A 13,661-nucleotide genomic window follows, 5' to 3' on the forward strand; every position below is an offset into this window, starting at 1 on the left:
GTTTAAGTAGAGACAAGGTTTCACCATGTTGGCCAAGCTGGTCTTTAACTCCTGACCTCAGGTGATCCACCTGCCTTGACTTCCCAAAGTGCTGGGATTACAGGCATAAGCCACCGCGCCTAACCCATTATGTCTTTAAAAAAGATTTTTACCTCTTTCTCTTGCTTTTCTTCTTCTAGTACTCTCATTATGCATATATTGGTTGGCTTGATGGTGTCCCATAAGTCCTATAAACTTTCTTCACTCTTTTTCATTCTTTTTTCTCCTCTGACTGGATAATTTCAAATAACCTGTCTTCAAGGGCACAGATTCTTTCTTCTGCTCAATAAAGTCTATTTTTGAAGTTCTCTATTGTGTTTTTAATATCATTCATTAGGTTTTTCGGTTCCAGAATTTCTTTGTTTTTTTTTTTTTCTTTTTTTGAGTTGGAGTCTCATTCTGTCACCCAGGCTGGAGTGCAGTGGCATGACCTCAGCTCACTGCAACCTCCGCTTCCCAGGTTCAAGTGATTCTCCTGACTCAGTCTCCTGAGTAGCTGGGATTACAGGTGCACACCACCATGCCCGGCTAATTTTTTGTATTTTAGTAGAGATGGGGTTTCACTGTGTTGCCCAGGCTGGTCTCAAACTCCTGAGCTCAGGCAATCCACCCACCTTGGCCTCCCAAAGTGCTAGGATTACAGGTGTGAGCCACCACTCCCAGCCTGGTTCTTTTTTATAAGTTCTATCTTCCTGCTGAACTTCTTGTATTGTTCATGTATTCTTTCTCTGTTTTCAGATGAAATTAGACATGTTCGAGGTGGTATGGCCATAAACTCTTTTCCTGTTTCCACTGAGTTGTCCAACTGTATTCTCCTATTGCATGCTGAACTTCTTTAAAAACAATTATTTCTAATTGTTTGGAAGGCAATTTGTAGATATCCATTTCTTTGGGGTTGGTTATTAGAAAATTATTGTGTTCCTTTGGTGGTGTCCTGTTTCTTTGATTTCATGTGTGTGTATTTCTTGTAGCCTTGGGCTGTTTCTTTGCATATTTCATGGAGGAGTAACTTCTTGAATATATGAACTGGCTTCTTAGAGGAAGACTGTCACCTACAGGTTGGTGCAAGTGATGACAACAGTGGCCTGTCTGGAGTAGCCACTGTGAAGATGGCGGCTTCAGCAGGGGAAGCACAACTGGAGCTGCACACTCTGCTGAGCCCACGGGGGCTGGGAACAGGTGGGAGCCCCACCCCCTAACAAGTCAGTGGAGCAAGAGCCACATGCTCCCAGGCACAGCTGCAGCTTCTCAGCTGTAGCCACGGACCCAGGCATCCCTGAGTTCTCAGGGGCCCAGGAAGCCCCTTGTTCTCACAGGCTTGAAAGTGCCTGCTCCCACTGCCTGGCCTCTCCCTGCTCCTGGCCCCCACTCTGGGGCAGAGCAAAGTTGTGGCAGAGCCCAGGCACTGTCGTGACCCAGCTGGGTACCCACGCACTCAGGGTAGTGCTGACATGCCAACCCCCTGCCATCTCAGGCCATCCAGACTTTGGGAACTGAAAAGCACAAGATGGAGACCAAGGGGGTGCTGAGGGTGGCTCAGTGTGGGCCTGTAGGCAACCCTCAGCAGGAACATCCTGGGCGGCATAGACAACATGTTGATGGTGACAGGAGGCAGACAGGCTCCTGGGCAGAAAGGGGTGGGTTCCCAGTGAAACGCAACCTTCAAGCCATGGATGGCATGAAGCCTTGGGGCTGGGCTGTCAGTTCCAGGTGGAGTCTGTGGCCTGGAGTGAGAACTTATGGTGCTTTTTCCAGGCCTGCCCATGGCCACCCATGGACCAGTCAGCACACACTTCCTCCTTTCTGAGCCCATAAAAACTATGTTACTTAGCTAGACTCATACAGATGTCAGGACTACCAGCTGCAGGAAGGAGCTACCCACTTCAGGTCTCCCCTACTTGTCAGTATGACCTGCCTGTGGAAAAGAGCTACCCACTCTGGGTCTCCTCTCTGCTGAGAGTTGGACACTTGTTGGGACAACCTGTCTGTGGAAAGGAGCTACCTACTCTGGGTTTCCTCTCCCCTGAGAGCTGGACACTCATCTGGACAACCTGCCTGCAGCTAGGAGCTACTTCTCTGGGTCTCCTCTCTGTTGAGGGCTGCACTCGTCAGGACTACCTGCCTGCAGAAAGGAGCTATCCACTCCGGGTGTCCTCTCTGCTGAGAGCTGGACACTTGTTGGGATGATCTGCCTGCAGGTAGGAGCTACCCATTCTGGTCTCCTCTCTGCTGAGGGATGCACTCATCAGGACTAACTGCCTGTGGAAAGGAGCTACCGACTCCAGGTCTCCTCTCCCCAGAGAGCTGGCCACTTGTCAGGATGACCTGCCTGTGAAATGGAACTACCTAATCTGGGGCTCCTCTCCACTGAGGGCTGAACTAGTTGGGATGACCTGCCTGTGGAAAGGAGCTACCAACTCCAGGTCTCCCAAGAGCTGTTCTGTCACTCTTTTGCTCAAGAAAGTTCCTTTCTGCCTTGCTCACCCTCCAGTTTTCTGCATACCTCATTCTTCCAGACACAGGACAAGAACTCAAGACCTGCTGAATGGTGGGACTGAAAGAGCTATAACACAAACAGAGCTAAAACACCTGCCTCCGCCCCACTCGTCACACTGCAGGCAATGAGAAGGAGAGAAGATCTGCAGCCCTTCAGGGAGCCCAGATGCACAGGGTCCCCCAGCCAGGGCTGTGACACCCTCTTTGGGGCTCTGTGGTTTCTAGCATCTTGGAGCTTCCAGGTGCCACCATGTTCCCCTTGTCCAGATGTGAGTGCCCACAGCAGAAGCCACTTACAGTGCATCTGATCCAGCCACAGGCTTGAATAGAGCCAGCACCTGTGGTGGCACCTGGAGCTGCCCACCCCACCACAGCAGCCAATGCTTGGCTGTGTGCAGCAGCCAAACCCCATGCTTGCTTACTTGTGCACCCCTCTCCTCTCCATGCCTGGATCATCCTTTGAAGGTGTGGGAGCCAGGCCAGTAGCATGAGCTGAGCACAGCCTGCCAGGCCAAGTGGGTGGAACAAGCCCAGAAGGCTTGAGCAAAACTCTGGCAAAGGCACCACTGGCCACAGAGGTTTCCAACTGGAAAAGTGACACCTGAAGGATGCCATGACACAAGGATTCTGACTGATGGGTATGCAGCCCTTGGTACAACACTGAATATAAATGGCAAGAGTGAATGTCCTTGTCTTATTCCTGGTCTTAGGTGGTACTATGGTTTGGATATGATTTGTTTGGCCCTGCCAAGTCTCATGTTGAAATCTGATCCCCAGTGTTAAAGATGGGGCCTGGTAGGAGGTGTTTGGGTTGTAGGGGTGGATCCTTCATGAATAGCTCTGTACCATTCTCACGAGAGTGAGTTCTCACTTTCAGTTCCCATGAGAACTGGTTGTTGAAAAGAGCCTGGTACCTCCTCTAGTCTCTCTCTTGCTTCCTCTCTCACCATATGATATGCATATTACCAGCTCCTCTTCACTTTCTGCCATAAGTGGAATCAGCCTGGAGCCTTCACTAGAAGCAGATGCCAATGCCATGATTCTTGTGCAGCCTGCAGAACCGTGAGACAAACGAACCTCTTTTCTTCATGAATTACCCAGCCTCAGGTATGCCTTTATATTAATAGTAACACAGACTAAGATCAGAGAATTTTTTCAAGCCTTTCACCACAAAGTGACATTAGCAGTGTGTTTTCATAGATGCCATTTATCAGGCTGAGGAAGTTTCCTTCTATTCCAGGTTTATTGTTTGTTTGTTTGTTTTGAGACGGAGTCTCGCTCTGTTGCCCAGGCTGGAGTGCAGTGGCGTGATCTCGGCTCACTGCAAGCTCCGCCTCCCGGGTTCACGCCATTCTCCTGCCTCAGCCTCTCCGAGTAGCTGGGACTACAGGCGCCCGCCACCACGCCCAGCTAATTTTTTGTATTTTTAGTAGAGACAGGGTTTCACCGTGGTCTCGATCTCCTGACCTCGTGATCCGCCCACCTCGGCCTCCCAAAGTGCTGGGATTACAAGCGTGAGCCACCGCGCCCGGCTGTTTGTTTATTTTTTTAATCATTAAAGTGTGTTGAATTTTCTCAAGTGCTTTTTCATATCTATGACATGACTGTTTGGCTTTTGTCCATTATTCTATTAATATGATATATGATAATGTATGCTGAGCCTGTATTCCTGGAATAAATTCCACTTTGTCATGGTCCATAAATATTTTTATATGGAGCTGGAATCAGTCTGATAGTCTATATTCATAATAATAGTTTATATTCATAAAGTTACTGGAAAGAATTTGGCTGTTAATCTTATCAAGAATACCTCAGATATGATAAGTTGCTTCTGTCTTTCTGCTTTCAATATACTCTCTGTGCCCTTGGTTTTCCAGTTGGTTATGTTGTGTATAGGTGTGGACCAGAAGTGTTACTGACAACATAAACAGCTGATTAACACTTTTTTTAATGTTGTAAGTATCATATACTGTATTTTTACCATTAAGCCAGCCAGAGAAAAGAAAATAATAAGGAAAATATATTTACTATTCATTAAGTGGGTAATCAGAAAGGAATTCATTCCCTCTGTTTTCACATTGAGTAGGCTAAAGAGGAGAAGGAAAAAGAGGGGTTGGTCTTGCTGTCTCAGGGATGGCAGAGGTGAGTAAAAGTTCCATATAAGTGGACCTGAACAGCTCAAACCCATGTTGTTCAAAGGTCAACTATACTTGGAGTCTGTTGAGTTTCTTTGATGTATAGATTAATGTTTTTCATCAAACGTTGGGAGTTTTTGACCATTATTTTGTCAAGCATATTTTTTGCTCCTTTTTCTCTCTTCGAGACTACCATTATGCATATATTGGTATGCTTGATGGTATCCTATAAATCTGCAAGATTCTGTTCATTTTTTTCATCTTTTTTTCTTTCTCTTTCTCAGACCAGATTTTCTCCATTGGTTTATCTTCAGGTTCACTGATTCTTTTTCAAATATGCTCTTGAAACCCTCTAGTGAATTTTTTGTTTCAGTACTTTTTGACTCTAGAATTTCTATTTGGTTATTTAAAAAGAAATTATTTAAATGTCTATCTCTTTATTGATATTCTCTCTTAAGTTTTATATCATTTTCATACTTTCCTTTGGTTCTTTATACATAGTTTCCTTTAGTTCTTCAAACATTTAATATCGCTGATTTAACAACTTGGGCTTGTAAGTTTAGCATCAAGGCTTTCTGAGGGACAGTTTCTATTAACTGCTTTTTTTTTCCAATATATGGGCCCTTTGAGTCTCAAATTTCCTGTTGAATATAGTCTTTTTAAATAATATAATGTAACAACTGTGGAAATCAGACTCTCTCCCATCCCAGAGTTTATTAATATTGCTGGTTGTTTATTTGTTTTGTTTGTTGTTGTTGCTGTTTCTTATTAACTTTCCTGAACGAATTCTATAAAGTCTCTATCCTTTTTCAAGTGTGGTCACCGAGGAATCTGCTCAGTTCGCTTAGTCATCAGCTAAGAATTGCAGAAATTTCCTCAAATGTCCAGAACCAATAAGTCTCCCAGACTTTGCTAAGAGTTCCTGCGGGCACATTGGGGCAAACCTTTAACACTCAGGCAGGTAGTTCACATCTCTGCTTTAGCTGTAAATTCCTGCTTGTGCAGACTCAAGGTCAGTCAGAGGTAAGAGCTTAGGGCCTTCTCAAGTCTTTTCTGACCATGCCCATAGCTCAGGCATGTCCACAGTCCTATGTATGTGAGTAGCCTTCAGAATTTCCAGGTAAATGTCAAAGCTTTTCAAAGCCTCCATATGGACATCTCATTCCCCAGATTTCAAGTTCTTCAGTCACATTCTTGTTTGTCCCGAATGTTATTACCACCATAGGCAGCCCAATATTCATACACACATACATACATACATACATACATACATGCGTGTGTGTATATATGTGTGTGTGTGTGCATGTAACCCTTGAACAACATGGGTTTGAGCTGTGCAGGTCCACTTATACACAGATTTTCTTCCACCTCTGCCATCCCTGCAACAAGACCAACCCCACCTCTTTAGCATACCCAGTGTGAGTAGGATAGAGCCCTTTCTAATGATCCACTTCCACCTAATGAATAGTGAATACTTTTTATCTTCCTTATTATTTTCTTAATAACATTTTCTTTTCTCTAGCTTGCTTAATTACTATACAGTATATAATACATGTAACACAAAATATGTGTTAATTGACTATGTCATCGATAAGGCTTCAGGTCAAAAACTATTACTGGTTAAGTTTTTAGAGTGTCAAATCAGGTCAAAAGCTATTAGTGGTTAAGTTTTTAGAGTGTCAAAACTTATATGTGGCCAGGCACAGTGGCTCATGCCTATTATCCCAGCATTTTCGGAGGCTGAGGTGGGCAGATTGCTTGAGTCCAGAAGTTCAAGACCAGCCTGGGCAACATGGCTGGACCCTATCTCTACAAAAAATACAAAAATTAGCCAGGTGTGGTGGTATACGTCTGTGATCCCAGCTACTCGGGAGGCTGACGTAGGAGGATCGCTTGAGCCTGGGAGGTCAAGGCTGCAGTGAGCCGTGATCATGCACTGCACTCCAGTTTCCTCAGCGACAGAGCGAGACCCCATCTCTTAAAAAAAAAGTTATATGTGGATTTCAACTGCATGGAGTCAGTGTCCCTAATGCCCATGGTGTTCAAGGGTCAACTGTATATAGATAGATATATGGACACAGAGACACACACACACACACACATACACACACACACACACACACACACACACACACACACACAGAACAAAAACTGAGAGACTTTCCAAGGAGGAAAAGGCAATCCTACCAAGCATGGTGGGAAATTTTGTTTATTGTTTTTTACTGTAAAATAAAACACAGATAAAGAGTAACATATAAATGTGTAGCTTAATGAATTATTAGAAAATGACCACCCTTAAAACTATGTCAGAGGAGCATGCAATTCGTTGTGTTTCTCTGAATCCTCTATTTCTTGCAAGTTGACAGCTAAACCCAGAGGTTTGAGCAGACTAAGGGTCATTCACTTTGGCCAAACCATATAGTGTTGTGGTCTTTCATTAAGAGGCACATCATGTCTGGTTGTGATGCGAACAATTATTGCTGTTGAATGCTTATAGCCATTAATTCACTGGGACTTTCAAAGTGGTGGTATTCTAATTCTAACATTTCTTTTTCTTTCTTTTTTTCTTTTTTTGAGACAGAGTCTCACACTGTCACCCAGGCTGAGATGCAGTGGTGTGATCTTGGCTCATTGCAACCTCTGCCTCCCAGGTTCAAGCAGTTCTCCTGCCTCAGCCTCCCGAGTAGCTGGGACTACGGGCCTGTGCCACCACGTCCAGCTAATGTTTTTGTATTTTTAGTAGAGACGGGGTTTCACCATGTTGGTCAGGCTGGTCTCGAACTCCTGATCTCAACTGATCCACTCACTTTGGCCTCCCAAAGTGCTGAGATTACAGGCATGAGCCACTGCACCCAGCCTTCTAATGTTAATATTTCTATTTCATTAGTTGAAATACTTCAATAAAGTGATGCTTCTCTTCACCTATTATTTGGTTATCCAATGGTATAGTTCATGTAGGAAAGGCAGGATAATTTTTTTTTTTTTGAGATGGAGTCTCGCTCTGTCACCCAGGCTGGAGTGTAGTGGCATAGTCTCAGCTCACTGCAACCTCTACCTCCCAGGTTCAAGCGATTCTCCTGCCTCAGCCTCCTGAGTTGCTAGGATTATAGGTGCGTGCCATCACACCCAGCTAATTTTTGTATTTTTAATAGTGACATGGTTTCACCATGTTGGCCAGGCTGGTCTTGAACTCCTGACCTCAGGTGATCCGGCTGCCTTGGCCTCCCAAAGTGCTGGGATTACATTCGTGAGCCACTGCGCCCAGCTTGGGAAAGGCAGGATAAATTTTTGATCTTTCCCGTTATCGGTTTTCAAGGTAACACATTTGTTTCCTATCATTTTCTAATTGTGAGCAATTTTTTTATCATTGTGAACTCATGGATTTGATGAGTTTCACTCTCTTGTGATTATGATCCTTATTGAGGTTAAATTTGTCTCATATCTGGAGTGGGAACCACTTCAAGTTTGGGTCTGTGTCCTTTTGATTTAATCCTAGTGTATTAATTTGTTTTCATGCTGCTGATAAAGACATACCTGAGACTGGTCAATTTACAAAATAAAGAGGTTTAATTGGACTTACAGTTCCACATGGCTGGGGAAGCCTCACAATCGTGGTGGAAAGCAAGGAGGATCAAGTCCTGTCTTATGTGGATGGCAGCAGGCAAAGAGAGAGCTTGTGGAGGGAAATTCCCACTTTTAAAACCATCAGGTCTAGTGAGACTCATTCACCATCAAAAGAACAGCACAGGAAAGACCCACCCCCATAATTCAATCATATCCCACTGGGTCCCTCCCACACACATGGGAATTATGGGAGCTACAAGATGAAATTTGGGTGGGGACACAGAGCCAAACCATATCATTCTGCCCCTGGCCCCTCCCAAATCTCATATCTTCACATTTCAAAACCAATCATGCCTTTCCAACAGTCCCCCAAAGTCTCAACTCATTTCAGCATTAATTCAAAAGTCCACGGTCCAAAGTCTCATGTGAGACAAAGCAAGTTTATTCTGCCTACGAGCCTGCAAAATCAAAAGCAAGTTAGTTACTTCCTACATACAGTGGGAGTACAGGCATTGGGTAAACACAGCTGTTCCAAGTGGGAGAAATGGATTTGGTCAAAACAAAGGGGCTACATGTAGGGCCCATGCAAGTCTGAAATCCAGCAGAGCAGTCAAATCTTAAGGCTCTAAAATGATCTCCTTTGACTCCATGTCTCACATCCAGGTCAAGCTGATGCAAGAGGTGGGTTCCCATGGTTTTGGGCGGCTCCGCCCCTGTGGCTTTGCAGGATACAGCCTCACCCAGCTCAGCTTTCATGGACTGGCATTGAGTGTCTGCAGCTTTTCCAGGCACACCGTGCAAGCTGTCGGTGGATCTACCATTCTGGGGTCTAGAGGATGGTGGCCCTCTTCTAACAGCTCCACTAGGCAGTACCGCAGTAGGGACTTTGTGTGGGGGCTCTGACCCCACAGTTTCCTTTCACACTGCCCTAGCAGAAGATCTCCATGAGAGCCCCACCCCTGCAGCAAACTTCTGCCTGGGCATCCAGGCGTTTCCATACAGCTGCTGAAATCTAGGTGGAGGTTCCCAAACTTCAATTCTTGACTTCTGTGCACCTGCAGGCTCAACGCCATGTGGAAGCTGCCAAGGCTTGGGACTTGCACCATCTGAAGCCACAACCCAAGCCCTACGTAGGCCACTTTCAGCCATAACTGGAGTGGGTGGGACACAGGGCACCAAGTCCCTAGGGTGCACACAGCTCGGGGACCCTGGGCCCAGTCCACGAAACCACTTTTTCCTTCTAAGCCTCCATGCCTGCCATGGGAGGAGCTGCCATGAAGACCTCTGACATGCCCTGCAGACATTTTCCCCATTGTTTTGGGGATTAACATTTGTCTCCTCACTACTTATGCAAATTTCCGTAGCTGGCTTAAATTTCTCCTCAGAAAATGGGATTTTCTTTTCTATGACATTGTCAGGCTGCAAATTATTCAGACATTTATGCTGTTTCCCTTTTAAAACTGAATGCTTTTAACAGCACCCAAGTCACCTTTTGAATGCTTTGCTGCTTAGAAATTTCTTCCACCAGATACCCTAAATTATTTCTCTCAAGTTCAAAGTTCCACAAGTCTCTAGGACATGGGCAAAATGCCACCAGTCTCTTTGCTAAAACATAACAAGAGTCACCTTTGCTCCAGTTCCCAACAAGTTCCTCATCTCTATCTGAGACCACCTCAGCCTGGACCTTATTGTCCATATCACTATCTGCATTTGGGGCCGAGCCATTCAAAAAGTTCCAAACTTTCCCACATTTTCCTGTCTTCTTCTGAGCCCTCCAAACTGTTCCGATCTCTGCCTGTTACCCAGTTCCAAAGTCGCTTCCACGTTTTCAGGTATCTTTTCAGCCATACCCCTCTCTCGGTACCAAGTTACTATATTAGTCAGTTTTCATAGTGCTGATAAAGACATACCCAAGACTGGTCAATTTACAAAATAAAGAGGTTTAATTGGACTTACAGTCCCACGTGGCTGGGGGAGCCTCACAACCATGGTGGAAGGCAAGGAGAGGCAAGTCCCGTCTCACGTGGATGGCAGCAGGCAAAGAGAGCTTGTGCACGAAAATTCCCATTTTTAAAACCATCAGATATAGTGAGATTCATTCACTATCACAAGAACAGTGCAGGGAAGACCCACCCCCAAAATTCAGTCACCTCCCACCGGGGTCCCTCCCACAACATGTGGGAATTATGGGAGCTACCTACAAGATATAGGTGTAGGCAAACCTCTAGGGATAGTTCAATCATGCCAAGCTCAATACCTGTAGTAGCCAAGATGCCACCACCCCTAGGCCCAAAGAGACGAGGAAAGGGAGGTTATAATTTGAAAAGGAATAATTTTGTAAATTTAGCTATCTTGAGAGGAATAGTCTTTTGTCAAGAGATACAACCAGGTGACCTTGTAAGAAGAAATCCAGGGGAATAATTACCCTGACCTCAGCTTTATCCCTTTCTCCAAGGTCTTGTTGGGGATCCTTCACTTGGATTACTCACTGCAATACCCTCCTAATTGGTGTCTATGCTTCTTCCACTGTTGTATTCTCAACACAGCAGCCAAACTTATCATGTTAAAATAGAAGGCAGATGAGGTCACTCATTATTTCAATATTCTTCAATAGTTTCCATCTCACTCAGTAAAAGTCAAAGTCCTTATTACAACCCACAAGACCCTTCATGATCTGAGTCTCCTTCCATTATCACTCCAACCTTACCTTAGTATCTATGCCTCCCATATTCGGTTCCTGCCACACCTATGTCAAGTCTGCGCTTGATATTCCATCCATTGGAATACATTTCCTACAAATCTCTGCTTGGCTCCTTTAGATACTGTCCTTACTGTCCTCCCTGGCCACAGGGAAGATTGCAACAGTCCCCACCATAGCCTTCCTACCCCCATTCCCTACTTTCTTTTCTTTTTTTCTTTTTCTTTCTTTCTTTTTTTTTTTTTTTTTTTTTTGAGATGGAATTTCACTCTGTTGCCCAGGCTGGAGTGCAGTGGCACAATCTCACCTCATTGCAACCTCCGCCTCCTGGGTTCAAGCGATTCTCCTGCCTCAGCCTTCCGAGTAGCTGAGATTACAGGCGCGTAATGCCTGGCTAATTTTTTGTATTTTTGGTAACGACAGGGTTTCTCCATGTTGGCCAGGCTGGTTTCAAACTCCTGACTTCAAGTGATCCACCCACCTCGGCCTCCCAAAGTGCTGGGACTACAGGCATGAGCCACCACACCTGGTCCCTACTTTCTTTCTCTTTCTTTTTTTTTTTTTTAGACGGAGTCTCGCTGTGTCGCCAGGCTAGAGTGCTGTGGCATGATCTCAGCTCACTGCAAACTCTGCCTTCCGGGTTCAAGCGATTCTCCTGCCTCAGCCTCCCAAGTAGCTGGGACGACAGGCACACACCACCACACCCAGCTAATTTTTGTATTTTTAGTAGAGACAGGGTTTCACCATGTTGGCCAGGATGGTCTCGATCTCCCGATCTCATGATCTGCCGGCCTCAGCCTCCCAAAGTGCTGGGATTACAGGTGTGAGCCACCGCACCCAGCCCCTATTATTTTTCTATTCAACACTTACCAACTAATGTGCAAGATATTTTTCTGATTTATATTTATCTTTTTTTGCAAGGAGAAATAAACAAATTATTTATATTTATGTTATTGCCTGCATCTCCAATCAGGATGCAAACTCCATGAAGAAGGAACTTTTGTCTGATTGTTCCTATGCCTCACACAAAGAAATCAACAAATATTTGTTGGATCAATGAATAAAAGACTACGATTTAAGAAGTAATAAGAAGTAATCTCCCTTTGATATCCGTTAAAAATGGCTCATGTATTTTCACCAGTTTGCATAATGTTTTTCTGAGCTGCTTACAGTTATAACTGCTAGCCTGGGCTTGCTAATTATAATTTAGAACTCTGTCTATTCCACTAGATGGTGTCTGCTTTTCCTCTATGACATAAATGGGGCTAAATGAACTAGAGGCAAAGACCAAAAATATATAGAAGAGGGACACAAGTTTAAGCTTTGGAATCAGATAGACCTGGATTTGCATCCCAAATACTCCACTTGAAAGTGTAGGTGACTTAACCTCTTTGTGCCTCCACTGTTGCAAAATCTATGTGAAATTAAAACCAGCCCAATTTTCCCATAAAACTGAAGCTTGAGAAATTTACATTTGTCTTATCTGAGTTTCTTTCTCAGGAAACTACCATCAGGCCTCCCAGATGGTAGCAGGGAGCTGAGGCTTTCCAGATCACCACACCTGAACAATGAGAGGCACCTGCTCCTTGTTGACCAACTCCTCTTCCTTGTCCCTCCTGTTTTCCTTCCCTATTATATAAGCCCATAATTTTAGCCAGTTAAGGAGAGACAGATTTGATTATTAGGTTGACGTCATCTGCAATAAAGCTTTCCTTCCTGGGCAATATTTCTTTTCTCAGTGATTGGCTTTCTATATGGAGAGCAATAAGACCTAGGCCGAACTCCTGGCATTTGGCAACAAAATAGTGGAAAGAGCACATTGGCTTAGGAAGGTGAGTCTTGGATTCTAATCTAGCTGTGACTTTGGGCAAGTTATTTAATTTATTGCACATTCTCAAATTCCTCACCTATAGAATAAGGATAATATCTCCATTACAGGATTGTTCTAAAAGTGACAACAAAGCATCTGACACAGAAGGTAATTGGTAAATGTTAATTTCTGCCACTAATATAGGGTAGTCATGACTTTTCTATCAAAGACAACTTTGTTCATTGGTAAGAAGACACTCACTCTAGAGGAATTTTTTCCCATGACTTCTATCCTCCTAAGGAGTCTAGGGTAATTGTGTTTCAATATGACTAATAACCCTATCACTAGACACTAAAACCAGAAGCATATTCCTACTAGTAAGATTTCACCCACAAATATACATTCCTAACAGAATGGAAAGTGATAGCGAGTACTGCCAGCTTACAACATTCCTTTTGCATACATTGTCTGTTTTCTATTACAGGTGGAATCCATTTTAATGAATACCATTTTAAACATCTGTTTCTACATAGTGAGGCTATTTTTGTGTTCTAACAGATGGGCTACAGGAACCTTGCTTTGTTGACTTGGCTAAAACAAATTCTAAAAAATGAAAATTCTTTCTTCACAAATACTGTCCCTGCAGAAGTAAGTTTTTTAAATAAAAGGTAATTATCCTTTGTAAATGTGATAACTTAGCCTAGGCTAGTACCAAGAAAACAGATAAAGGGCTGGGTCGGTGGATGGCAAAGTAGACTAGACAGCCAGAGAAAATAAAAGATAAAAATGGAGCAAAGCCCTCAAGTAAGATCTGTTAGAAAGTACTTGAGCCAGAACTCTACTTATAAACATAACCTCTCCTTCCACGGCCAGCTCACTCATGTTACCTCCTCTACAAAGCCTTTCCAATTCCCTCTAT

The 13,661-nt window shown here is 44.1% G+C and overlaps 1 protein-coding gene across 1 annotated transcript in view; it reads left to right on the forward strand.

Moving 5' to 3' along the window:
• The first annotated feature begins 1,148 nt into the window (after window positions 1–1,148).
• The window catches only part of CUNH1orf185 (chromosome unknown C1orf185 homolog), a 90,875-nt gene continuing 78,362 nt past the window's right edge, over window positions 1,149–13,661 (forward strand). Inside the window, exon 1 of the mRNA XM_058442800.1 lies at window positions 1,149–1,218. Coding sequence (XP_058298783.1) covers window positions 1,149–1,218 — 70 coding nt within the window. The remainder of the gene's footprint in view (window positions 1,219–13,661) is intronic.

Source organism: Hylobates moloch, unplaced genomic scaffold (genome assembly GCF_009828535.3).
Source record: "Hylobates moloch isolate HMO894 unplaced genomic scaffold, HMol_V3 SCAFFOLD_8, whole genome shotgun sequence".
NCBI classification, from domain to species: Eukaryota; Metazoa; Chordata; class Mammalia; order Primates; family Hylobatidae; genus Hylobates; species Hylobates moloch.